The following is a 27,461-nucleotide window of genomic DNA, read 5'->3' as shown; positions in this document are numbered from 1 at the left end:
GTACATCATTGTGTGCCTAGCAGAACATCAGGAAGGATTCAAATCATATAACAACAAATTACCAGATCAAGAAAGTGTGTATACATATACATATACATATATATATATATATATATATATATATATATATATATGAAGAAATTATATTCATGAATGTCCATTTTTCTTTACTTCCCTGTAAATTATTCTTTTGTTCTCTGCTGCACACATTATCTACTTTATTCTTTTTCCCCACACATTCCCCCATTTAGAAAAAATATATTTATGTATACTTTTATAGAAATAAACACACACATACACACACAACCCACATACACACATATCTTTCCTATTCCTGTTGGCTTTGCTTTAATTCTGCTCCTTAACTTGCCTTGCTATTATTTGACCTCTCAACATCCATGGATCCCTCCCTTGTCTCTTTCCACACCCTTTGCTTCACCATTCAGCAATCCTAGTCTCTTTATTTCTTTATAGATTTTGAAGAGTGCTATATCCTTCATGGTATGAATGTCATGTTGCTTTTTGTGGTATGAATGTCATGTTGCTTATTAACCCATTTGTTATGTGAGTAAGTTTATAGAACTATGAGCCCTCCTCCTCCTTTTAATGCCTCTGTGTCTATTCTTCACCTCTGCACCTCATTTGTATGTTATCATTACTATTTTTATCTTACCTCTGCCAGGCTTTCTTTTGAGTTGCCCTATTGTTAATGTCAATCTTCTTCATATGTTGTAGGTTTCCCTTTAAAAAAAAAACATAATTTCTCCATGTGAGTTCCTTGAAATTAATCTTTAATATTGGCTCTTATATGTTAATTTTTAATTAAATTTGAATTTGGCTGATAGTTTGTTGAATATCCAATTTTTCTTACTTAATATCAGGTATAATTTTGATGGATATGATATTTTTGATCACAGATCTAGTTCTTTTGATTGTCAGTAAGTGTGATTTCAGGATCAGCAGTCTTTTATTATAGCTGCTGCTGTTCTGAATAATTTTAATAGTAGCTCAAGTTTATTTGAATTGTTTCTTGCAAAATTTTCTCTTTGATCTGGGGGTTTCAAATCTGGCAATAATACTCATATGTGTTTTCCATAAATAATCTCATTGAGTTAGTGATTGATGGATTTTTTCCTATTTTGACTTTCCCATCATGACCCTCACTCCAGGACAATTTTCTTGTATTATTTCCTGCATTATTGCTCAAAGATCTTTTATTGTTCACAACTTTCAGGCAGTCTAATCATTCTTATAGTTTTTCTTCTTGATCTGTTCTCCAGATCTGTTATTTTTCTTAAAAGATGTTTCCCATTTTGTTCTATTTTCTGAGGGTAAACTCAGTTGTCCCTATTCCCATAGTTACTTAGTTCTCAATTGCTGAGGTAATTGGGGGTTTAGTGATTTGCCCAGGGTCACACAGCTAAGAAGTATTAAGTACCTGAGGTTATATTTGAACTCAAATCCTCCTGACTTCAGAGCTGGATTTCTATTCTGCTGTGTCATTTAGCTGCCATCTTGTAACTCTTTATTATCTGTTTTGTTATTTCTTAGTTTCTCATATCCCCTTGCCTAATTCTAATTTCAAAGAATTATTTTCATCTTTGAGACTGTTAACTCCTTTTCTAGTTGGTTAACTTTTATTTTCACAAACTTGTTTTTCTTGGATTTTTGTTTTTTTAGTTTTTCCTGAATGTCTCTCATTTGATTTTTTAAATTCTTTTATAAAACTTCTCTAAATGAGAGCCATTTCATGTTACTCTTTGGGTAAAAGTATTTTGTACTTCAGTGCCCTCCTCTGAAGATGAACCTTAGTCTTCCCTGTTCCCATAGTAGGTTTCTATGATTTTTGTTTGTTTTTTTTTGTTTTTTGCAGTGTATTTTTAATAAGAGGTATTAGTGTAAGAATCTCTAATCCTGGAGTAGGGGATGGTGCTTCAAGCTTCCCTTCAGCTCTCCACTCTGACCAGGAACCCTAAAAGAAGACCTCCACCCTTCTGCAAGTGCCCATAGCCAGCAGTGTGCTTCTGCATTCACCAGGTGCTGATTTCTTCTCATCCAGGGCTGCATCTCTGTAGCAGAGCTGGGTCTGGTGTTCTCAATAAGCTGAGATTCCCTCAGTTTTTTGAGACTCAGATCCAGACTCTCCAAAGAGTCTAGAAGGCAAAAGTCTCTGGTTTTCCTTCTGAGGATCTAGTCACACCTACTTCATCCCTGGACACTCCACTTTGTGTTACTCTGGAGCTAACCAGGAGGTGTTTGCACTCATCTGCGTTAATGTCAGCCTGGAGCCTTTTTTTCAGATTTTATTTGGTTATACTAGGAGGACCCCTGTTTTGCCCCAAATTTTCTTTATTTTTCACAATTCTGTGTTCAAGTCAAGGTACAAATTTGTTCTACTTGTGGGGAAAATTTGGAGAGATTGAAATTTACCAACCTACTCTGCCACCATCCCAGAATCCTCCTAAAATGTTTTTTTAAAAACTAAATAATAGTAATAATAGAAAAGCATGAGAGCTACAGATAACAAAAAGTTTTGGGAGAATTAACAGATAGGACATGAAGTACAACATTTTATTCTGGGAGAATGTAAATATAATTAAAATCTCCTTAAAAGGAGACTTGATCAAGAAGAAATAAATAATTTCAAGAGACCAAAAGAAATAGTAAAGTCAAAATACTAAACAAAAGGATAAAAAAATAAGATATAACCTACCCAAAAGCAAATCAAAACACAAAACTGATCTCTTAAAACCAAGGGGGTAATTAGAAACAATTCATTATTTACCTCTCACAGAAATTTCTAAATAAAAAATTTCTAAGAATATATGCCCCAAATTCAGAGTCAAAAAATAAATACTGGAAGCAACCAACAGGAAAGAATTCAATTATAAGAAGCCATAAAAAGAATTAAACAAGGTTGAATAGCTAGCATTATAAAGCTATGAAAAATTTGGTATATGAGATTTCTGATTATATTATATATAGATTTACAACAAAGAATAAACTATTCAGCAAAATTGAATATAGTTTCAGGTCCTGTGCACTGAGCTTACTACTCTCTCACCAATCTTCTTTATAATGAAGAGATGAGAAAAAGAGAAAGAAAAGAAATAGAGAATAGAGTGGAGGAAAATATGCAATTTAAATCACATTAGAAGAGGATAGAAGAAGGATTGGAAAGCAGAATCAAACAGTATGTCATTTATAATTTTAAAAATCACTTGAAAAAGAAGAATGCATATAAATTTCAAAGAATGAGTTGGAGCAAGATCTAATATGTTATAAAGTAAAAAAGGAGGCTGAACAGTCTTTATCTCACAACAATAGTTAAAATAAACTAAGCAGAGAAAAAGAGAAATACATTTTTCTAAAAGTACCACAGAGAGTGGATGAATATCAATATGAAATATATATATGTCTCAAATGACCTTGCACTCAGATAAACTTAAGGGAAAACTAAATGTGTTATAGGGAAAAAATAGTACACTTTAATTTTATTATTTAGGCCTAGATAAATCAATAAATGTAACCAAAAATAAGCAAAAGAGAGGTGAAGAACCTGAATAGAATTTTAGAAATTAGTTATGCTTGTAATGAGCTGAAACTGAGCAGATGCACTTGGACAGCTGAGCACTTAAGGCTAATTACTAATTGGACAATACTCTATTAGCATATGCTTTAAAAATGGCCAGTCACACTATCCTGTGCTGGCTAGATAATTGGTGTATACAGAGAACTGTAGGAGGGACTAGGAGGTGGAATAATACTAGCAAGGGTCACTTCTGGGGGGGAGATGAAAAAGGAAGGTTGAGGAAATTCTGCTTCCATTCAATTCAATCCTACCTCTAAAGACCAAGAATAAAGATCAAGGACTTTTGCTTATCCTGACTCCTTAGATCCTTAGAATCAGCAGATTCTAAGGTATCCAGGGTGCTAATGTGATCATCATACATGCTAGATCTCTGGGAATTATTAAAGATAAATAGAAAGGAATGTGCTTACTTTTTTACTATGTATGGCATCTTGACAAAAAAAAAAAAAAAAAAAAAAAAAGACCATGTATTGGGACACAAACATGAAGAAAGCAGAAATATTAAATATTTCTTTTACAGGTGATAATGTGATAAAGGGTTGTCCAATAAGTAAATTAGAGATTTTAAAATGTAATTTTGATGGATTAATTCAGAGAGCAAATGATAGGATAAATTAACAATTTCTTGGAAAATAATTATAGTAATGATACAACATATTAAAATTTTGTGTATGTATCCAATACACAACATAGGGAAAATTTTATATTTGTATACTTTTTCAGCAGTAAATAAAGAAATAGCAGATGAACTATTGAGACATGTAACTTAAAAAAAAAAAACCCTGGAAAATCAACAAATTAAAAAAATAACAGCTAATCATAAAAATAGAAATACTGAAGATAATGAAGGAGATTTTAAGAACTGAAAAAAATATTGAATTAAAAATGAAAATTATAAGCTGTTTAAACAAAACATAAAATAAATGAGCCATTAGCAAATGAATGTTTTTTAAAAAAAATTTCCAGTGTTAAAATTCATAATTATAAAGGAATAAATTGGGAACAATTTCAGCCAATTATATGCCAATAAAGCTGACAACATAAATGAAGTAGACAGACATATACAAGAACAGAAAATGTTTGGAATAAGTAAACAATAGGGAAAGTAAATAACCCAAGTTCTGAAAAAGAAATTGAACAAGCCATAAATGGCTTATCAAAGAAATAGCCTCAGGAACAGATTGATTTACAAGTGAATTCTGTCAAACTAATTTTAATGCACTAGACTAGTTTTTTTACATTGAAAAAATATTCCTTTTAAATTCATTTTATGACACAAATGTTATTTTGATATGTAAATCTCAGAGTAAAAACAGAGAAGGAAAACTAAAGAACAATTTCTCTAATAGATATTAATGTAAAAATAATAAAATGTTATCAGGGAATTCATAAGAATGAATCACAAAAATTTAACCTATAAATAAGTCAAATTTATAGCAAGAAATCAAGGTTTGTACAATATTAGTAAAAATATAAACATATCAAAGAGAAGAACAAAAATTTAATTATATCAATTGAAACATAAAAGAATTTTGGTAATAGGAAACAACATCTATTCCTGTTACAGACTGAAGAAAGCATGCACCCCCACACACACACAGAAATAGATAGATAGATAGATGTATATATATATATTCACATACAGCCAAATATTTATAAGTACATACACACACACACATATGTGTTTCTATTATCTTTCCCTAGAATGTAAGCAATATACCTCTAAAACTAAGAAGTAGCATTATTTATAATGGGAATAGGCTAGAAGTTGTTTAAATAAAATAAAAGATAAAACACAGATGACCAGTATCTTTTCTTGTGGAAGAATAGTATCCCATCATTATCACATAACAAAATTTCTTTAGCCGTTGCTGAATTGATGGACATCCTTTCAATTTCCAATACATTGCCTGAGAAAAGAGCTGCTAGAAATATTTGTATATGTCCTTTTCCTTTAAAAAAAATCTCTTGTAGGATACATGTTTAATAGTGATATTGATAGGTCAAAGAGTACACATATTTTATTACTCTTTGGAGTATAGTTCCAAATTGCTCTACAGAATAGTTTAATCAGTCCATAATTTCACCAATGACACATTAATGTTTTATAATAACCTAGCGTTTGATAAGCCCAAAGACTCCAGCTCTGGGGACAAGAATTCACTACTTGAAAAAACTTGATGGGAAAAGTATAAAACACTAGAACACAAAGTGGTTAGAAACAATAATCTCATACCATATATCAAGATAAGTCAAAATGGGTACATGATTTAAACATAAAAGATCACATCATAAGAAATTTACATTTATCTATCAGATCTTTGAAGAAGGGAGGAATTTATGACCAAAAAGGAACCAGAGGACATTATGAAATGCAAAATGAAAAATGACAACTTTGATTACATTAAATTAAAAAAGTTTTGCCCAAACAAAATCAATAAAAGCAACAAATGATAAGACTTGTAGGAAATGATGCAAAGAAAAATGAGCAGAAATAATGTGAAAATTAATATTGAAAATTGTCTTGACATGTATTTAAGAAAAAAGAAAATATTATTAAATAATATAAAATATAAATAATATTTCTCCAATCAATACTAATTTTCATCACATTTTTGATATGATTATACATAGCTTTGATTTCTTCTCCTGAAAACTTCATTTTGGATCATTTATAAATTGGGGAATGGTTCTTATTTTTTATAAATTTTATCCAGTTACCCAAATGTTTGAAAAATTAGCCTAACAGAAACTTATTTTAATACAAAAATACACATATATGTATTTATAAATATATTTTGATAGATGTAGGTCAATAGAAGTAATACACAGGCAGATTATATGTGTATATAACCTTTATCTATCTATAATTACATCTGTAACTATATCTGTATATATATATATATATATATATATACACATATATATCTTTATATTTCTAAAACTTCAATGGTACTTTAATCAAAAATGTAGTTTCCAATTTATCTTTTTTCCCTAATTAACTCCATCTTTATTTTGTCTTCTCTGACATCATTATTGTTAGCCCTTCCTTTTACTTCAGTGAAACCATAATACAATATACTCTAGCTTTTAATTTTAACTCTGTGTGTTTCTTTTTGTTGCAGGTATATCCTTTGTAAATAATAAATTGTAGGATTCTGTTTATAATCCATTCTGCTTTCCCCTTCCATTGTATGGGTGAGTTCATCCCATTCCCATTCACAGTTATGTTTATAGTATATTTCCCTTAACTATTTTCTCCTATTTTTTTCTTTTACTCTCTTTCTTCCTGAAAAGTCTGTTTTGCTTTTGAACATTGCTTCCATTAAACTGCCTCTATTTTATCACCCTTAACTCCTTTTTCATATGTCTTCACCTCCTATTTCTCTATCTGTGTGGGATTTCCTTTTTTGAATCAATTTAATTGAATTTGAGGTTGAAAGATTAACTCACTATTTCCTCTTTGCTCTTCATTATAAAATGTCTTTCTCAAGCATCTCTTTTATGCAATGTAATTCTCCCATTATACCTCAACCTTCCCTTCCTTCAATGAATCTCTTTCTCAACTCCTTTTTTTTTTTTTTTGGAGATTATCCCAGAATAATGTATTGTCATAAATCCATTACCTCTGCTTGTAGACTCCGTCTAACTGCCCTATAATGCTAAAGTTCCTAGGAATTCATAGAATGTCTTCCCATATATGGAAATAAACATTTTAATTTTAATATGCTCTGAATGATTTCTATATAACGGTTATTTTTTATGCTTTTCATGAATCTTGTGTTTAAAGAATATATTTTCTATTCAGTTTTGGTCAGCTTAAAAATGTTTTATTTAAGGTAATATCCATTTATATACTCACTTTTGATGAACAGTTTATTCTTGGTTGCAATCCTAGTTCCTTTAGCTTCTAGAATATTATATTCCAATCTCTCCATTGTTTTAACATGGAAATTGTTAGGTATTATTTGATCTTGATTGCAGTTCTGCAGTATTTGAATGTTTTCTTTAGCTGCTTAAATAGTTTCTCTTTGAACTGGGAACTATAGAATTTAACTATAATATTCATTGATATTTTCCTTTTAGGCTCTGTTCTTAATTGATGGATTCTTTTAATTTCTATTTTGCCTTCTGGATTTAAAATATTGAGGCAATTTTCCTTTATAATTTCTTGAATTATGATGTCTGGGCTCTTTATTTGGTCATAAATTTCCAATAGTCTAATAATTCTTAAATTATATTTCCTTAATTTATTTTCCATATTAGTTGGTTTTCCATTGAAATACTTCTTTTCTTCTATTTCATTTATTCTTTTGGTTTTATTTTATTATTTCTTGACATGTTATGGCTTCATTAACTTCCAATTGTTCAATTCTAATACATGTAATTACATGTAAAGTTAGTTTTTAACATTCACTGTAATAAAATTTTGATTTCTATTCCCTCCCTTCCCTTCTCCTCTCCAAGATGGCAAATATAATGATATGGGTTGTATATGTATAATCATTTTTAACATTTTTCCACTTTAATCATATTGTGAAAGAAGATTCAGCATAAAAAGAAAGAAAACGAGAAAAAAAACAGCAACAAAAAGTGAAAATAATTGGTTTCAATTTGTATTCAGACTCCATAGTTCTTTCTCTGGATGTGCATAGAATTTTCCATCATGAGTCTTTTGGAATTGTCTTAGATCATTGTACTACTCAGAAGAGCTAAAGCTATCAAAGTCAACTATTGCACAATATTGCTGTTACTGTGTACAATGTTACCCTATTTCAACTTACTTCACTCAGAATCATTATTTCTACTAATAGTATTCCATTACATTCATATACCACAGTTTGTTTAGTCATTTGCCAATTGGTGGGTATCCCTTCGATTTTCAATCCTTTGCCAACACAAAGAGCTTCTAGAAACATTTTTGTACATGTGGGTCCTTTTCTCATTTTTATAATCTCTTTGGGATAGACCTAATAGTGGAGTTGTAAGCTGGCTACACTCTAGAATTAATTTGGAATTATACCCAAATAATTATAAAGCTAGGTGTACCCTTTGATCCAGCAAAAATAATTCTAACTTTCAAGGATTTTTTTTTTTTTCAGAAAATTTAGTATCTCTTTTAAAATATGACCAATCTGTTTTAAAGGAGTTCTTTTCATCAGTGGATTTTTTTTCTCCTTCTTTTACCATTAGTCTATAGCTGTTTTTAACCTTTTATTTTCTTTATCATTTTTGCACTTCTACTAAGTTGTTAATTCTTTTTTCATAATTTTCTTGCATCACTCATTTTTGCCCTCGATTTTTTCTGTACCATTCATCTTTCTTAAACTATTCTAAGATTTCCTGTCGTATTTGAGTTCAGTTACTATGAATGAGCACAAAGGCTCCCCTCCATTCTTGAACTGTTATTTGAAATTGTGACCCAGAATTGTATATGAGCTATACTGTTGATTGCACAATGGTTTCACATCCTATAATTAGTGCCAGAAGTTCTTACAAATTGTACAAACTGCTATTCCCCATAATCTCCAAGGTTCATGCTGTTGTTGTCTCTGAGATAACCCCCACTCTGGTGTCACAGACCTTTCCTACAAATCCCTGAAATTGTCTTATGCTAGAAAATGTCTCACTCTGACTTTTTGTTGGCTCTGCCACTCCAGAATTCAATCTGAGGTATTATTCTGAAATTATTTTTAGAGGAATGTTGGGCAAGTTCAGATTAATTGCTGCTTCTACTCTGTCATCTTGACTCCTCCTAGGAGAATATTATAGTTTGTTGTGGAATAATTGTCCAATGAGAGAGGAATTTAGTCCATTTTCCTTGATCCAGAGTTATAATGGGCTATAAATGTAATTTTTTTTTCTTTTTCCAAATTTGAAGAAAACCACCCTTTATAAACATGATTGTAAGATTTTTTCAACTTAAAGTGAATAATATCTTATATCTAGTGGGATTTGATGCAAAGAAATAAAATCTAATAATATATTCATATCAAAATACTTAGCTCTTAAATTATTGACAAAAGATAAACTCTCGAGTAGAGGGTATGACTTGATGGAAATAATGCTTAAGAATACTGTCATGGTAGTTTAATTTGGGGTGAATTTGATTTCTGATAATTGTTGAGATGGGGGCTATTTTATCTTTGCCATTGTATCTTCAGTAATAAATATAGAGTTTTTTTTACATAATAGTCAAATATTCATTTAATGTTTATTGAATTGCACTGAATAAATTTCAGGTAGTACATAAATATTTCCCTTTACATTCATATATCTGCAAAGCAATATTGCCAGTAGAGTCATTTTTTTTTCACATAGGGCTGAAATGTACACAAATACTGGAATAAAGCTATGAAATTTCCTTTGAGAAAGAAATCATATTCAGTTAATTGGCTTCCTTAACTAGCTAAGTTGCCATGATATCTGTATAATATGTAAGGAGATAGAAGACAGATGGAAAGTCCCATTTGAATTACCATGTTTTCTTTGTATTTTCATTGGAAATATTATATCTCTCTATCCTTGGCCCTTTCTTGTCCTCAAAAGAAAATTCTCAAAGGAATTTTTTGGCAGTGCTAGAAATGCTGATTAGACTGCATTGTGAAATCATCTAAGATTAAATTCTTCCCCAGGAAATTGTTGTACATTAAAATATTATTGTTATATCAGATATTATTTTGTGTATAACACATTTAGTTATCTCAAACTCTTGTATCTTTTAACATGTGTATATAACAGAATTTAACAATACATTGTTTTTTTCCCTATAACTGATAGCTCTAATTATTTTCATTAATAAATATTAAATGTGAAATATAAATAGCTAAAAGTTTCTTTAAATGATGCATTCAGAAATTTTGTCCCACATTTTTGTGTAATCTCTGTAGAAAATATAAGTTATTTAAAACTGGAAATTAAATACAAGCAACCATATTCTTATTATAAGGAATTATCATCTTCCACAATCACTTAATGTTTAGATAATTGCATTTTCACAAATTCATTGATTTTTTTTTTCATGATTGGCATTTTCAGGTTTGTTTACAAAGTATCCTATTTTCCCTTTAAAGCCACCTTATTTTTGTTTTGCCTTCCCAGTGATACGCATAGTGCTCTTTTATTTAGTAGCTATTTAACAAGTTGAACAGCTAGAAGGTACAGTAGATAGAACACTGGGCCTGAAATCATGAAGACCTGATTTCAAATCAGACTTCAGCACTTACTAAGTATATGACTCTGGGCAATTTATTTAACATAGCTTGTTCCAGTTTCCTTACTGAAAAATGAACTAGAGAAGGAAATGAAAAATTGCTCCAGTATTATTGCCAAGAAAACCTCAGATGAAATCATAAAGAATTGGACATGGCTAGAGCAATTGAATAAAAACAATATTTGTTAAACTGAATGTAATTGAATGAAGTATATTTTTGTATTAGTTTAATTACCTTTCATAGGAAGAATCACATAAGAATAAAGAAGCTTTATAATATATTGTTTCATCTACAAATTAGATATATTACCTAACTCTAAAGGAGTTTCTGAGAATTAATAGAAGTATCACATGTTAAGCAGTTGATTGATTATAAAATGTTAAAAAAATGCTATCCATTCCTAACTGTCTTGGAGTCATCCATTCCTTGGAGCTAAGGCAATGTTGGCAAGAGTCCTGCTTCTGACCATATATAATTAGGAGCAAGCCAGAATCACAGATCTAAACTACTTCCTCCCCCCCCAAAAAAAATATTACTTTTATCATTAATATAGATGAATCATCATCCACTATTGAAGATCAAATGTAACTGCACGCTAAGAAGCTACCATATATATCATTTGTTATATATTGTGCCCTATTGATCATGTCAAAGCTACCATTTCCTCATTTATAAAATGAGGGAATTGAATTTGATAATTAAGTCCTGCTTTACTTCTATAGCTATAGTAATACAGTGATGTTAAAATTTTAAAGCTGTGTAACTAGTCTAAGCTCAGTGAAATCCATTATCCAGAAAACATCCTCATAACTTTCATTGTTTCCCTTGAGTTATTTTAGCTTTATACTAACTCACTTGCTGATGTTCTCAGTGATATATTTCTTCAGGATCCCACAAAGTTCACTGATCATTGTCATATTACCATTTATTTTCATCCGTCTCTTCTATTTTGATGTCTAAGATCCTTTAGGTAGAATATTTATCTGCATTTTTAACTTTTTGGTGTTTTGCCATTTTCATTCTCCACATTCCCTTCCATATGATATCTAATCATTTATTTTTCCCATTCCCTCACTTCAAAATATTCCTTTTGTCTCTTCCCTTTCTCTTTGCTTTTAACTCATAATAGGTACTCAGCATATTTTTTGTTTTTTAATTGCATATGCCTTTTTGTCCCCAAAGTGATCAATCCACTTTCATTCAATTATTATTTAACTATGTCTTTATTTTATATCATAGTTAGATGTCATTAAAATAGGTTCACTATGCACAACAAAATTAGTTCTGAAGGGGAATTCATGATTGTTTCACTACACTGAATCAAATTAACTTAAAATAATGCAGTTAAACTATAATTATCTTTCCAAATGCAGCACACACTGAACAGAAATTTTTAAAACTTCATATTTTTCATCCAAATATGAACTTTGTTACACAACAATGAACTTTTCTGTTCCAATAAAAACCTTTTAAGAGAAAAAAAAAATAAAGCAGAGATACAACTAGATAAGAGTGATTCCCTGCTTTATTCCAGGAAACCCCATCTTCTGAGGTGATATTTCATCCCTAGTCCATTTCTTCCCACTATTTGTCTAGAAATCACCATCCCCCTGTTTTTTGTATCTTAATCTTCTCAATGATGTAGGCTACATTATGAGGCAGAACCTTACTTTGTTACCTGGTCCCTGTGCTTTGCTATCTATGATATCCTTCTCACAAAGTCTCATTTTTTTCTAATTCTTGTGGGAAGATTGCCTAGACTTTCTGTAGGGTAGCCCATACTGTCATCAAAACAACCTGTATTCAAAATTGAAATTTTTCATCCGATATCACCTTCTCCTCATTCCTATTCCTTCTCAAAAACTTTTGCCCTAATTAAAAACAAAAACAAAATCTCTAATTTGGGTTTTGAAACAAAGAGCTGATATTAATTATAAAAAAGTTCAGACCACTTCACTCATAATCCAAATTGCTGGGTCAGTTATTGAAAGTCCATTGTTCTTTAGTTCTAGACTTCATTTTCACTGTACATTATTCCCTTTTACATGCTCTACCTTTAAGCCATTTGTTTATGATTCATTGGATTTATTGTTTTCTCTCCAAAACTTTGCAGAGCCTGGACTTAATGCAACCACTTAGTTTGGTCTTAGTTTGCCACAGTATATTAAACCTTTTAAACCATGATATATTCAACTTGGTATATGTATCCTTATAACTTATGATTATGTTAATTCATTTTCTGTAAAAATCTACCCTGTTATTTGACTTTATTCTGATAACATAGATAAATTTAATATCATCAAAAGTGCAAATACTCCAGAAATAATATTTATGTATACATTCACACATATATCAAATATTTTTGTTAAATACAAATTTATATATAATTTTATCAGTAACTATATTTATTTATGTTGATTTGCATTTGCATTTCTTTCATTATGTATCTCTTATGTAAAGATCTTGGTTCTGTACCATTTCCTTTTCATTCAATCATATTTCATGAATGATATACAAGTTGGAAAACTAAAGATAGACTAAATTTATCTTTTGACTACTTTACCTTTGCTCTAGATAGGAACAGTAGATGTAAAGAGAGGCAAGAAGATAAGAAGAAATTGTTTAATGTCCTCCACCATTTGTAGGAATTTTAACAAATGCTGAGACAGATTTTACTCAAAAGACATTTTATTATTCAATTATAAAATCAATGAAAAATGTAAAGTTATTTTTGCCTACATAATGAATGTACTATGATTTTTTTTTGCATCAGTGATAAATATGAAAACATTCTAAACTTGGAATTTAGGCTTATTCAATTTCATAATACAATTTTAGCATTATGAATTATGAAAACATTCAGACAACAAAATTATTTTGTTGTGGTGTGTTTGTGGTATGACAACCATACCAATTATTTTGTATTATTTATAAAATATTATCAATCTACTATTATAGGTTTGTTGTTTATATGTTTGTTTTGTTTTGTTTGTAATATTGATATGATTTCTTCTTCCCAGAACACTATCAATTGTATGTTCCTGAATCAGCTCAAGTTGGTTCAGCTGTAGGAAAAATCAAGGCAAATGATGCTGATACTGGAACAAATGCTGAAATGAAATATACAATCATCAATGGTGATGGCATTGGAGTATTCTCAATATCAACTGACAAAGAGACACGAGAAGGCATTCTTTCCTTGAAGAAGGTAAGAGAATATATATCCATTTTCAAATTGAAATGTGTTCTTAAGTATTTACATTAATGAATCAAAATATGGATATAGATATAATCTAAATGAATAATAACCTACCAACTATTTATTTGACTTAAATATATGTTTATCTTTATAAATGAATATTAATATCTCTGATGCTCTCAAAATCCAGTTTTAGTAATATGATGACACTACACCAGGAAAATTTGATTTGGAAGTAGCTAAGAATGTATTTGATTTTTTTGTCTTAATGTCATGTCCTATCCAGTAGCTGAAAACTTTTTGTGCTGAAAACTATTGCAAAATTCATTCTCCCTTAAACTTACCATCAAGAACTGTGGGTGATTAAGTGTTTGGGAGTCAAGAAGCCCTTGGATATAAAATAAACAGAAATAATTAAAATGTCAACATGTCCCTAATGAAATGGGTTCATGCTGGCAATAGTTGGACCTTTTGATAGTAGAACAATAGAAAATTAAATAGGATGGGGGTGGTGACTTTAAGTGAATTTGAAAGCATAAGTTGCTATCACTAATCACTAACAAATAATATTCCAATGTTAGGAAAGTAGATAGATAAGCATGCTTCAAAACACAGTTTCCAATTAGTTCAAACACTGAATGCTCTGAAATGGTCACAGTATTCAAATTTACTTTGCATATTTCCATTGGACTGGAACTAATTACCATATTTTACATATAAATATAATTTCAAATTTGCATATGTGCAACCACTTCAGGAAATTCATTATGCACACTAATCGGGACCTAGCTAAATTCATTGTTGTATTCTTCCCTAACCTAAAAATAATTTTATACATAAAAATAAATTTTGGGAAGGAATTTCTAGCATAAAGCTTAGTTTTAAAGTATGGAATAAAGAAGAGACTTATGAAGGCTAAGTTAACAATTGTGGAAAATAAATCAGCTCTTCTATATTTATTGAATGGTAGTCATTTCTCATAGATATTCGAGGTGGAATTACATTCAAAGATGAATATATGACAATTTTATCTCAAACATCCTTGCTGGATCCTCAGTAGACATCATAAATAAAATGAAACTAATTATCTTTCCCTCTAACATCTGTCCCTCACCACCCTCCTTATACTGCAGAGGACAAAAGTATTTTTCCACTTTCTCAAGCTGGAAACTTGGGTGCCGTCTTTGACTCCTCACCATTTCTCACCCCTCTCTCTTATATGCAATCTGTTTCCAAGACTTTTTTATTTTACCTTTGTAACATCTCTCAAATGTGCTCATTTTTCTACTCAAACATTAAAACCACTTCAGCCCATGCCCTCATCATCTCCTGCCTCTATTGTCCCAATAGCCTGATTATGGATCTATTTGTACTAATCCTTGAATGGAGAATCAGTCACTTAACTGATTTTCCTAAAGTCCAGGTCTAAACATGTCACAAACTCCCTACTGCTTCTTAGAATCAAATACAAAATGTGTTTAGTATTCAAATCTATTCATAACCTTTATAATCTTTGTCTTCATTACTCTTGGATATATACTCTTCCATCAAGTGACATTAGCCTCCTTGCTGTTTCATCAGCAAGACACTCTATCTCTCAGCCCCAGGTATATTTTCTGGTTTGCACCCTATCTCTTAAATGCTCTTCCTCTTCATTAGCACCTACTGATTTCCTTTAAGTCCCAATTAAAATCCTATCTTCAACAAGAAGCCTTCACCAACCTAGTGCATCCCCATTTTAAATTATTTTCTATTTGTTCTTTATGTAGCTTGCTATTTAGTTTATTGTTTCCCTTATCAAATTGTGAACTCCTTAAAGGCAGGAGCTATCTTTTGCCTCTTTGTCTCCTCAACATCTAGTACAGATCCTGGCACATAGCAGGTGCTTAATGTAATGTTTGTTTTGTTTTGTTTTCTAACTGATGTTAAACTTTTTGGCTTTTTTAATTCCTTTATTGTAGCTCTTCTCTCTGCAGCAAGAATATGTTCCTTCATAAACAGCAATAAATAATTATTAACAATTATTACAATAATTATTAACAATTATTACAATTGTAATTACAATAATTACAAGCTACTGTTTAACTATTTGGGTTTTCCTATTCTCTTTCTCCCCTTGCCAATACCCAAATCAATTAATCTTCCTATTTTTCCTTTTTCTTTCAAACATTCATGAAACACAGTTCTGATATTTTCAGAGTCAACTCCTGAATCCAAATTACAATAATTACAATACTATTGGTAAAAAAAAAAAGTTTAAATGTTCTAAGGATATCTGTGTAATGGATACATTTTTAAGAATATTGCATTTTTCAAAGAAAACAAACAGAAGTTTATTTTACCCACAAAATTATTAATCAAGAAAAAATTTTGTGAATGTTCTTGTCCATTAGACCCCCAAAGTTTCCCTTGCAAACTTTTTTTTTCTTGGCCCTTTTTTCTCTTTTTACTGTAGAAGCAATGGATGCTACCTGGGAATTACTTCTCATCATACTACTAGTTTGCCCTTATCAATCTGCCTTATATATAATAATAAAAATTCATTACTTAATTTAGATTTTGAACTATTAAAGGCATTTTAAAATTTCCATAAGAATTTATTCAACATCTTTATTCAACATTCAACAGACTATTATACATATTAAAAGCTATATATTTAATTGGAAAAATAAAATACTGTTGAGAAAAAAAGAAAGAAAAAGAAAAGAACATTATAAACTATTATAGTAACTTACAAAATTACCTTCCCAACATGAATCTCTCCCCTCTCCAATCTTTCATTTTTATGGCTGCCAAACCAACATTATTATTGCTCTATTAGTTAGGATAGAACTTGTCTCCTACAATCTCAATTTGGGACTTTTAGAACTTTTACCCCTTGATATTTGAACTCTCTGCTGACATCGAAGATTCTAAAGGATGTAAATTCCTTAGTGCAAGCCTTCAAGTATGTTTATATTCCTGAGGCTTAATATCTCTTCCATTTTGAAAAAAAAAATAAAAATTACATTTCATTTACTCACACTCTCATCACTAGGTCCTTAAGGTCTAGACTGAATCAAACTTGAGTTCTGGCTTCATCTCCAGGGAGCAAACTATGAAGAATATTCAGAACATGCTCCATACAAGAAACAAGCTACTGTTTAACTATTTGGGTTTTCCTATTCTCTTTCTCTCCTTGCCAATACCCAAATCAATTAATCTTCCTATCTTCCCTTTTTCTTTCAAACATTCATGAAACACAGTTCTGATATTTTCAGAGTCAACTCCTGAATCCAAATCTGGTTTCAGACATATACTAGCTGGGTAAATCACTTAACCCTATATGCTTCAGTTTCCTCATCTGTAAAAAGGAGTTGGAGAAGAAAAAGGCAAATCCCTCCAGTATCTTTGCCATGAAAAACTCTAATGGGGTCACCCAAGAATTGGACACAACTGAATAAGAAAATTTTGTCCATGGTGAAATATAGATGAAGCTGATGGACATTTGCAGTCCTTCTAAGCTCAATTCCCGTTTGCTTTTCTAGGTATAAATTACTCTTTTTAAAAAATCAAATGGAATTTTTCTAATTAACAATATTATATCTTTTTCCCATCCATTCTCAATGAGAAAAAAGGAAAAACAAAACAAAATAAAACTCTTTGTGTGTGTGTGTCCAAATATACTCATATAAATCAAATCCCCTCTTTTGACATGCCTCCCAAATTGATATTTAAATCTGTTCTCTGAGTCCAACACATATCTTTCCAGAAATGGATAGCATGTTTCATAATGAATGCTTTATAATATTTTTGTATATTGCATTGATAAAGTTGTCTTTCAAAATTTTTTTAGAATATTATTGTTACTGTATAAATTGTTGTAAATAAAATGCTCTCATAAGTTTATATTGGTGCAGAAATTTTTTTTTTACAAATATCTTTAAAGCTATTCCTTCTCTCATTTCTACTAGAGCAATAGTGTATGGACAAATTCAAATACCAGAACTTGTGCAATTTTTTTTCTCAGTTATTACTTCTCATCACAAAAATTTTTGTGAATATTTTATAAAATGTTTGAGAGACAAAGTTTCTGAGTAATTAATCATTTTATTAATCATGCTATCAATAACTAGTAAAAAAGAGTCAGTGGCATTCTTGAATGCTAAGGACCTCCCCTCCCCATAGAATGAACTCAATGCTCACATGCCCTTGGAAAAATGGAACTTTCCACAGGCTGGTAATCAGATTTGATTGGCTGACAATTAATGAGAGTATTAATATTATAATGAGAGGGGGGGCTTATTCGAATAAAGGTCTTAGATACATAACCCTGATCATTCAATCTTGTTCAAAGAGATTAATATATACCTATATCTATCTATCTAGGCTAATTCAGAAAGACAAGAAATTGGAGTATTCATTTTTCCCAAACCTGTCTGAGTAAAACACAAAGGCCACAATCCATCAATTCACCTAAACTAAAATTTCTCTACTTTTAGAACAAATTTGAGTTTTCCACTTCAAAATCTACCTGATATCTAAGGGAGGAGAAAGAGGGAAAAACTTTGGTCTTAATTCAATAATTGTTTATTAATATAAAAGAGAAATAATCATTTCTTTCATGCGTGAATACATACATAAAATATTGTATATAAAACATACACAATATATATTCTAAAGTATGGCATATGAAATGTGTGTGGATATGCATGTATGCGTGCATGTGTATGTGTGAGTGTGTCCTTTTCCTTTTTCAGTGTTTTTCTTTGGGTTATAGATATAGTAATGGTATTTCTAAGTTAAAGGATATGTGTGGTTTAATAATTTTGGAGGAGTGGGGGATAGTTCCAAATTGCTTTTTAAAATGGCTAGTCCAATTCACACCTCCCTAGACAATATACTGATATGCTTGTTTTCAAATAGCCTCCACATAATTTACATGTTTCCTTTTCTTTTCTTTCTTTTTTTTTTTTTTTTTTTTTTTTTTTGTGGCAACTCTTTTAATCTTAAAGGTATGAGATAGGACCTCAGAATTGTTTTAATTTGTCTCTTTCTAGTTAGAGATTTAAAGCAATTGTTCTCCATAAATCTTTTGAAGGCTTGATTTTTCTCTCTTTGGAAAACTGCCTGCTCATATCCTTTGACCATTTATTAATTTGGGAACACATTATTCCTCTTCACTTATTTTATGCTCAAATCGAACTTACTATTACCTGCATATGTCATGACTTTTCATCTCTTACCCCTTAAAGAACAGACAATGTCTATTCCCCATGCCTAAGTTTCACTTTCCCCTCCCCTCTTCATTTTCAGAGCTCTCTTTGGTAATGCCAAGATTCATCATGAAAGCTACCTTCCAATTTCTTGATTCCTTCCTAGCCACTATTAAATTACCCTTCAAAAATACCTGCATCTATTTTGTAGATACCTATATATGTACCTATTATTCTCCTTTCTTAGTCAAGATACTTCTTGAAATCATGAATTATTTCCCTTTTATTCTTGCATACTCAGTACCAAATACAATGGATGGATCTTATTTGACATTTAAAATATTTTCTAATTGATACTTCAATTTAGGAATAAGTGTAGCACAAAATTTAAATGTGAATTTGAATTACACAACGTTTTTAGGCACTGCATTTTATAGGTTTTTGGTTTTCTTCTGCTTTGAAAAATCACATTGTTGGAATCTTTACAAAGTGTTAAGACATTGGAGTTGATTTGATCTTAGAAGAAGATATTTTGGGCCAGAACTTGAAATAAGGTACTCAGTGGAACTGATTGAACAATGCTTGTGTTCCCACCTCTAGAGAGCTCATAAGTATCTAAGTACTCAATGGAGTTCACAATTTGGGAGATTCAGGGTCTAGAAAGAGATATCTGAATTCACACCTTCCTTACGGCCAGAGAGCATGCTGGGAGATATTCCACAATCCCACTCTCAGAGAAGTAGCATAAATAGAGCACTCTGGGAGATACAGGAGGGTACTTGCCTCAGTTGGAGATTGAGAAGCCACAAGTTGGAGTTAAGTTGGAGGCTGAAGAAAGCAGAGGCAGAAGCCAAGGACAAAGCTGCAAGAGCTCAAGCAGCGAGTTAGGCCTCAACTAACCAGGCTATTTTGGAAGGAGAAATAAACGTTTGCATTTTTACCAGCTGGCTACGATTTTGGAGTAATTATTTATTTCAATAAGGCTGCCTCCAGAAAACCACCACATCACATAGAAAACAGTTTTTCTAGAAGTTGAGCTGAGAATACAGTAAATTTTAAGAAAGAGTGTGAGATGAAGGAGAAAGAAAGGTATTGATATTTTTTCTCCTCCATGATTCCAGAAGTATCCTAGTAATGTGTGTTATTTAAACATGATGCTTGCTAGTTTTAACACTGTTGAGAATAGAAATAATGATGACATTCTTAGTAGCTTCCATGGTAATGTTATAATTAAAAATTCTTGTTTCTGGATGACCTGAAATTGAGCACCTCACTTTTCAATTGGAATCGCTTAACCTACACATTTTGGATTTCCCCTGAGATATAATGATAACTTTCATGGATTCATGCTTTCCTTTAAAGCTGCCCGGTGATGTTTTATTAAGGTTTGCTTGTGACTATAAATCCTATACATAATTACTGCATTTTCACTGATGTAAATTAATATGACTTAAAATGTATACTATACTTCAGAGAATTTTAACCTTCATGTAATACTGATTTAGGGGACAAGAAGAGAATGAGATAGTCTTTTGAAATCCTGCTCAGTATTTAATCTCTGTTGCAGCTCCCTTTACCCAGCAAGGCAGAACAGCTTATCTCCCTGAAAATCAGAATCATTGCTGTTCTATAAACCAGATAGCAAGAATTTCTCTAAATACCTGTTCCTATCATTCCCTTATTAGAAAATTGTCAAATCTGAACTCACTAATTCCCAGCATGGAATATTCCAACTGTACCTTGATAATACAAAATTTTGTTGGGAGTATATGACTATTCAATAATAAATATATAAGATAAACATGCATAGATATGTCCCTTCCTTAATCAAAAACATAAGTCAAATCAATTCAACAAGCTTTTTTTCCCCGTGCATTTACAATGTACCAAACCTTGTGCTAAGTAATGGGACTACAAGGAAAAGTAGAAATAATCCTCCAAGAAGCTCACATGCAAATAAATGAGGGAGACAAAATAAAAAATACAATAAGCAAATAAATATAACATAACTAAGTATTATACTGTTCCTATTGCAAACTCCAGAAAAGAGCTCTTTTAAGAGAGAATTTGGTGTGCAAGAGAAAGATTATGGAAATAACTGGAATGAATTTACTTTCACCTCTAAATATCCTCCCAGTACTTGTTGGTTTTTTGGAGGTTAGGAAGCTTCCCATACTTTCCTTTAAACTATGGGCTAGTTCTCAATAATAAGATTAATAATAATAAAGCAATAATAACAAATTATATTCAGATAGTACATTAATTTTTACAAGTCACTTTCCCATAGCTCCATGAAATGTCATATAAATGTTATTATTTACATTTTGTGAATGAGGAAGCTTGAGAGATTTAAATGACTTGCCTGAAATCACACAATTAATAAGCATTGTCTCCAGAACTCCAGTACTCCTAACTCTAGGTCTACAACTTTGACTACAAAACCACATCAAGATTGAGATAAATTTTTTTCTTTAGAAAAATCTATCTCTCACTCTATTATTAATAACCCTTTGTCAGATAATATCTACCAAGAAAGACATGTTCTTACTGCTCATCAATTTACAGAGGCATGAGTCTGGGATGAGAGATCATTTCTGGCTATCTTAAATATTTAATTAACCATTTTGAAGAAACACATACCTTTAATACAGCAAAGCATGCCAATTTGAAACTAATGATCTTATGAAACATTTCACTGAGTTAAGCCATTAAGACATAATTATCCACTTCTATGGGCAACTGTGTCTTTTTTTTTCTTCCAAAAGTATATTTTGCTATTATGGGGATTAAATATTTATTGAAATACATTTTGGGTGAACATTATTAAGATTTTTTTTCTGAATGCAAAAATAGGAAGGTTAATTGGGAGCTTAATGTGTATATATATATATATATATATATATATATATAAGATTCAGTGAACTGATAACTTCAAAAAAAATAGATGTGCAACTCAAAGCATCTTATTCTTACCTGTAAATTAACTAATTTTTAAAACATCTATTATGTGCCTGACAGTTTGGTAGAATAAAAAAAAGAAAAATTTCTGATTTCAAAGAAATAAGAAAGTTTGTAGTAGGTGACATTAGAGTTTAAGGAAATGATGAAATCTAAGAGGTAGAAGTGAAAAGAGAACTCCTTCCATGCACTGGAATACAGTCAGAGATATGTTTCTGAAATGGGAGATGGAAGGTCATAGATATAACAATTATTTTTTAAATGTCCACTTTAAAATTCAGCACACACAAAATCTCAATCTTCTATGTACATGGGTTTCATAACAGTTTTAAGACTTCAAAGAACTCAAATTATTTTAGTCAAGGGGACTACAGTGAAACAAGGAATGAATGAAATTTAATTGGAGAGCCCATTGTGAAGAGGAATGGCAAGCTAATCATCATATTCAATTTTCTATGGATGAACAAAAAAATATTTCTTAAACAGAAAAGGATTAAAATACAAAGGTCAATCTTTATAGTTATAATGCACATATGCAAAACGTATAAATTCCATTTTCCTAACTAAAGCACATTCTTTGTTTAATTTTCATACATGGTGTTCTGCTACAAAATTTCACCAGTTTCAAAGGGCCAAAGACACATAGTTTGAGCAAAACAAAACAAAACAATAGCCACAATGTTAGAAAGTCTTTGGGACCAAATTGAAATAAAGAAACAGGATTTTTATTTCATATAATATTTTTAATATCTAGTTCTACACCTGACCAATATAAAGATTAAAAGGACTGCAGTATAATTATTGGAATATAAGAAATGATTTATGAGAAACAATTAAAAACTACACATATCTATAGCTGGCTGAGTAATGACTGATGGAAAAGATGATAACATCTTCAGATATTTGAAAGGTATAGATATTTAGGAGAGAAATTTTATTTTTAAGTTAAAAAGAGCAATGGTATATAAAATTAATTATTAAGAGTAATAGGCAGAAATTAAGGAACAGACAATGCAAGTAAAATAGAAATTAATTCTGTGAGTCAGCTGCGTTAGGCCACTGAATGGTATCCAAAGAAAAATTGGGAAACTTCATTGCTTGGGAAACTTAAAATTATATTCAAAGAAAGAATTCTATCAGAGTGAGATGAGTTTAAAGTATATGAGTCTATGGAGCCAAATGAATTAAGAAGAAACTACTAAACTATAAACTAAAACTAATGAAAGCTTCCATTCAGTTATATAGCATATCATATTTGCATTTTTTATTATCCAACAGAGGGAGGACATATGAATATTGTGATATTCAAGATAATTCTAATTACTTAGGTATTAATAATGGAGATTTATTGTATACTATAAAGTTTGTAACATATTCTCCAAATATTATTTAAAATTATTTACCTACAAATTGTGATATAGGTGTTTTTTCTTCACTTTCATCATTCCTCAGATGTGATAAGCACTGTGATAGATAAATGACTCTAAAGAGTCACAAAACTAATAAATATTTGAAATCATATTTGAACTTAATTCTTTCTGACTCCAGGTCAATCACTATTCATTGAAGCATGTAGCTGCCTAATAGTAACATTAATTTTTTTCATCATAACATCAAAAATTATCTCAAAAATAACATCAAATTTTAAAATATTTTTACTTTTAAAAGGCACACCATAAATGTGTGTGTGTGTATATATATATATATATATATATATATATGATACAAAAATGTATAAAAAGTTAATTTTGCTCACATTGTTATTATTAGTGCTAAATGTACAAATTGGCTTTTATTTTCTATTAATATCTAAAAAGACTAAGCAAACCATGAAAAAAAGGGAAAAAATCAATTTATAAGACAAGTGTCTTTCTGATCCATTATGTAAAGTACCAATTTTTTTATTTATTTGTTTATTTTAATGAAATATAAATTTTAATGTCACAACTTCCCAGATGAACAAGAGTGAATAGACACCAAATTTAAAGTGCCTCTTTGCATCTCTATACTTTTTCCAGTATTCTAAAAATTTAGAAAATCCTATCTGACAAAATTCATGATTTCAGTAGAAAATAGTGTCTCTATAAGGAGTTTCCTATTGCAGTATGACTGGAGGTAGGAGCAGATAAGAGAAATATGGTGGTTGATCTGTTTCATTCCCTTTCTTCATTTTCACCTCCATAATAGAGAGAAAACACTTCAGCTGAGTAGTACTGACAATCTATCACCACTACCTGCTGCATCAATAAGCTAGTGATCTATGTATCTTAATTGTGAAAATTCCATATTTGATTTGTGTCACATTTTTCAAACATTATTGAGGAAAAAGCTTTAAAACTCTTCTGAAGTCTAAAGCTGCAAATTAATTGTTATGCTATTTTTCTGCAATTTAGCTACAATATTCCTTATAGTTTTGATTTTGGGATTCCTTTAAGGAGGAGATTGATGGATTCTTTCAATGCCTGTTCTTCTCTAGTTTATGCTTTGTAACAGAAGGAAAATGTCTATTTGGAAAGTTAATTAAAGTCACTAGGGAAAGCTGAAATTTTATTTTGTTTCCACAGCCACTGAACTATGAGAAGAAGAAGTCATACACTCTCAACATAGAAGGAGCAAATACACATCTTGATTTCCGATTTTCTCATCTGGGCCCATTTAAAGATGTTACTATGCTGAAAATCATTGTGGGAGATGTTGATGAACCACCACTCTTTTCGATGCCTTCTTATGTTATGGATGTCCATGAAAATGAGAAGATTGGAACAGTGGTTGGCACAGTAGCTGCTCAAGATCCAGACAGTGCCAATAGTTTAGTAAGGTACAGTCAAAGACAATGGATTTTAATTATTTAAATGTAGATTAGACACCTACAAAATGGTGGCTTCCTCTACTTTATTTCCATTAAATATGATTGCTGTAATAGCATTTAAGTAGGCTTACTTTGTGATTTATGTAGGAAGGTATCCAAAAAATAAAAAATAAATAATTATGCCTGTGATGTTGGATTTGAAGAAGAAAAATAGGCTTCTATATATACATATATGTATATGTAGATGTATCTATGTATATTTGCATATATATATGTATGGATCGAGGAGAATAATTGAATAATTTGCCCTTTACTAAAAGGGCTGATAAGAAAGGAGAGGGGAAAATCATCATGAAGTTACATTTTCATTATGAAATGTATCCAAAACTTCAATCTGATAAGAGGAGAGAGAAGCACAACAAAGACACCTAGGCCTTTTCACTTAGACATGATAAGTAAACTATAGATATTTTAAAACCTAAGTAACATTTCCATAGCTAGCATATATATGTTGTTTCCAATAGATAATCCTGAAGAACCCCTCTGATGAATTATTATATACAAAAAAGTTAAATTATGATACTTTTCTGAAGTGCCCTTGTCCAACCTACAAATTTTATTCCTGGAACCATATATTATTATTAAGAAATGAATATAAGTATAATTATCCTAGCTATGTTTCCAAAATCACACTATCAAACTATCATCAAAAATAATGGCCTCTAAAAAAATGAATTTGATAGACTAGGACCAAGTCTTTTTTTAAGAAAAGGAAGTTGTTACGCTTTTGTTTGTTGTATTTGTTTGTTTCCAAGAGATAAAAGATTTTATAAAATGTTATACATTTGCTAGAAATTTTCCCTTCTAAGGAAAGAAATCATTGTTGTTTCTGAAGTTACATTATTATTTCAATAACTGATAAATAGAGAAGTTTTTTTTCAATCAATAAATTTATAAATTTTAGTGAATACTTTTGTGCTCAGCACTTTGGAGAATACAGAATTAGAAAAAGAGTTCTATAAGGTTACAGAAATATATCATATACAAAACATATATAAAACAATATACAATATAAAATAGTATAATCAATGGAGACAACTAGTCAGCACAGTGGATAGAGTGTCAAACTTAGAAAGAGGATGTTAAAATATAGCTTTAGTCACTTTTTATTTGTGTGATTTTGGACAAGTCACTTAACTCTGTTTCAGTTTTCTGTTCTGTAAAATGAGCTAGAAATGACAAAGCACTCCAATATCTCTAAGAAGAAAACTCCAAATGGAGTCACAGAAAATCAAACATGACTAAAACAACTGAACAACAACAACAATAATATAATTATTACCTAGATTTCATAAAGCAGACTATCAGGGTTGCAAGATTTCAAAAATTATTAAAAGACAGAATAGTCATAAAAGAGTTCTTGGAGAATATATGATGTGATCTAACCTCTAAAGGATAAATAGGATTTTGATGCACAGAAAAAATAAGGAGATGCTATTCCAGATGTGGAATCATGAACAGAGAAGCAAGAAAATAAATTAATAAGGTATATAAAGAAGCCCAGTTACTGGCTATAAACTGAGTAGTAAAATGAATAGAACAGGATAGGGTCAAATTATTGAATGCTGGGAAAGTCAAGGACTTATTAGAGTAGGAAATAGGAAACCATTGAAGGATTGTATGTAGATCAGGCACATAGTAAGACTAATTTTCCAGAAAGATTGATTTGGCAGCAATATGCAGAATGGATAAAAGTTAGGGAGAAATATAAGACAGAGAAGTCAATAAGGAAGCCATTATAGTTTTCCAAGTAAAAGTATTTAGGGTCAAGGTTTAAAGGAAATAGAAAATAATAAAGGGAATTGAGGTGCATTTTAAAAGAAAAATCAATAGACCTTGGGAACTAATTTTATATGAATTATACCTGTTAAGAACAATAGAATTTTACAGCTAAGCAAATTGAGAAAGGACAAGAGACCTAGTCAAGTCCTTTTCGCTCAAGTGCCAGAACTCAGCTAAAGCCCATATTCCCTGATGGAGAAAATTGCTTTTCTTGTCACAAGCAATGATGAAGAATAGAAATGAGGTAAAGCTGTCTAAGAACTACATCTGTCACAGTTGGACAGTTTGTCTTCCAAAGAGTTACCACAGTAAACTTTGTTCAAAAAAATGTGATTGACTAAAATTCTATATCAATTAAAATTAAGATCACCAAAATCCTTTATAATGTCATTTTGATTGTAAACAAAATCCTTCCTCAAATTATTGAATGAATCTAATATTATGGTCCACAAAAATAAGTGGGAGACCAAAAACCTTAAAGGTAAAAAGGAATAAAAATATCAAACCAATTCAAAAAAATGTTATTTTATATCTATATAAAAGTATCTTTATGTATTTCTTAAAACTATATGTTGGTATTCTTTGTATTTATGATAAAGCCATAATTTTCAGAAAAGGTAAAAGGAGATAGAAGTCAGTCTTGCATTAAGAG

At 30.5% G+C, this 27,461-nt stretch overlaps 1 protein-coding gene across 1 annotated transcript in view; it reads left to right on the top strand.

Annotated features, from left to right (window-relative positions):
• CDH18 (cadherin 18) overlaps positions 1 to 27,461 on the top strand; it is a 425,120-nt gene that overhangs the window by 259,378 nt on the left and 138,281 nt on the right. Inside the window, exons 5-6 of the mRNA XM_003759639.2 lie at positions 13,827 to 14,014; positions 24,723 to 24,976. Of these exons, the coding sequence (XP_003759687.1) occupies positions 13,827 to 14,014; positions 24,723 to 24,976 (442 nt within the window). The remainder of the gene's footprint in view (positions 1 to 13,826; positions 14,015 to 24,722; positions 24,977 to 27,461) is intronic.

Source organism: Sarcophilus harrisii, chromosome 1, assembly GCF_902635505.1.
Source record: "Sarcophilus harrisii chromosome 1, mSarHar1.11, whole genome shotgun sequence".
Classification (NCBI taxonomy): Eukaryota; Metazoa; Chordata; class Mammalia; order Dasyuromorphia; family Dasyuridae; genus Sarcophilus; species Sarcophilus harrisii.
Note: the sequence above shows the minus strand (reverse complement) of the source record. Positions and strands in the feature narration are given on the sequence as shown.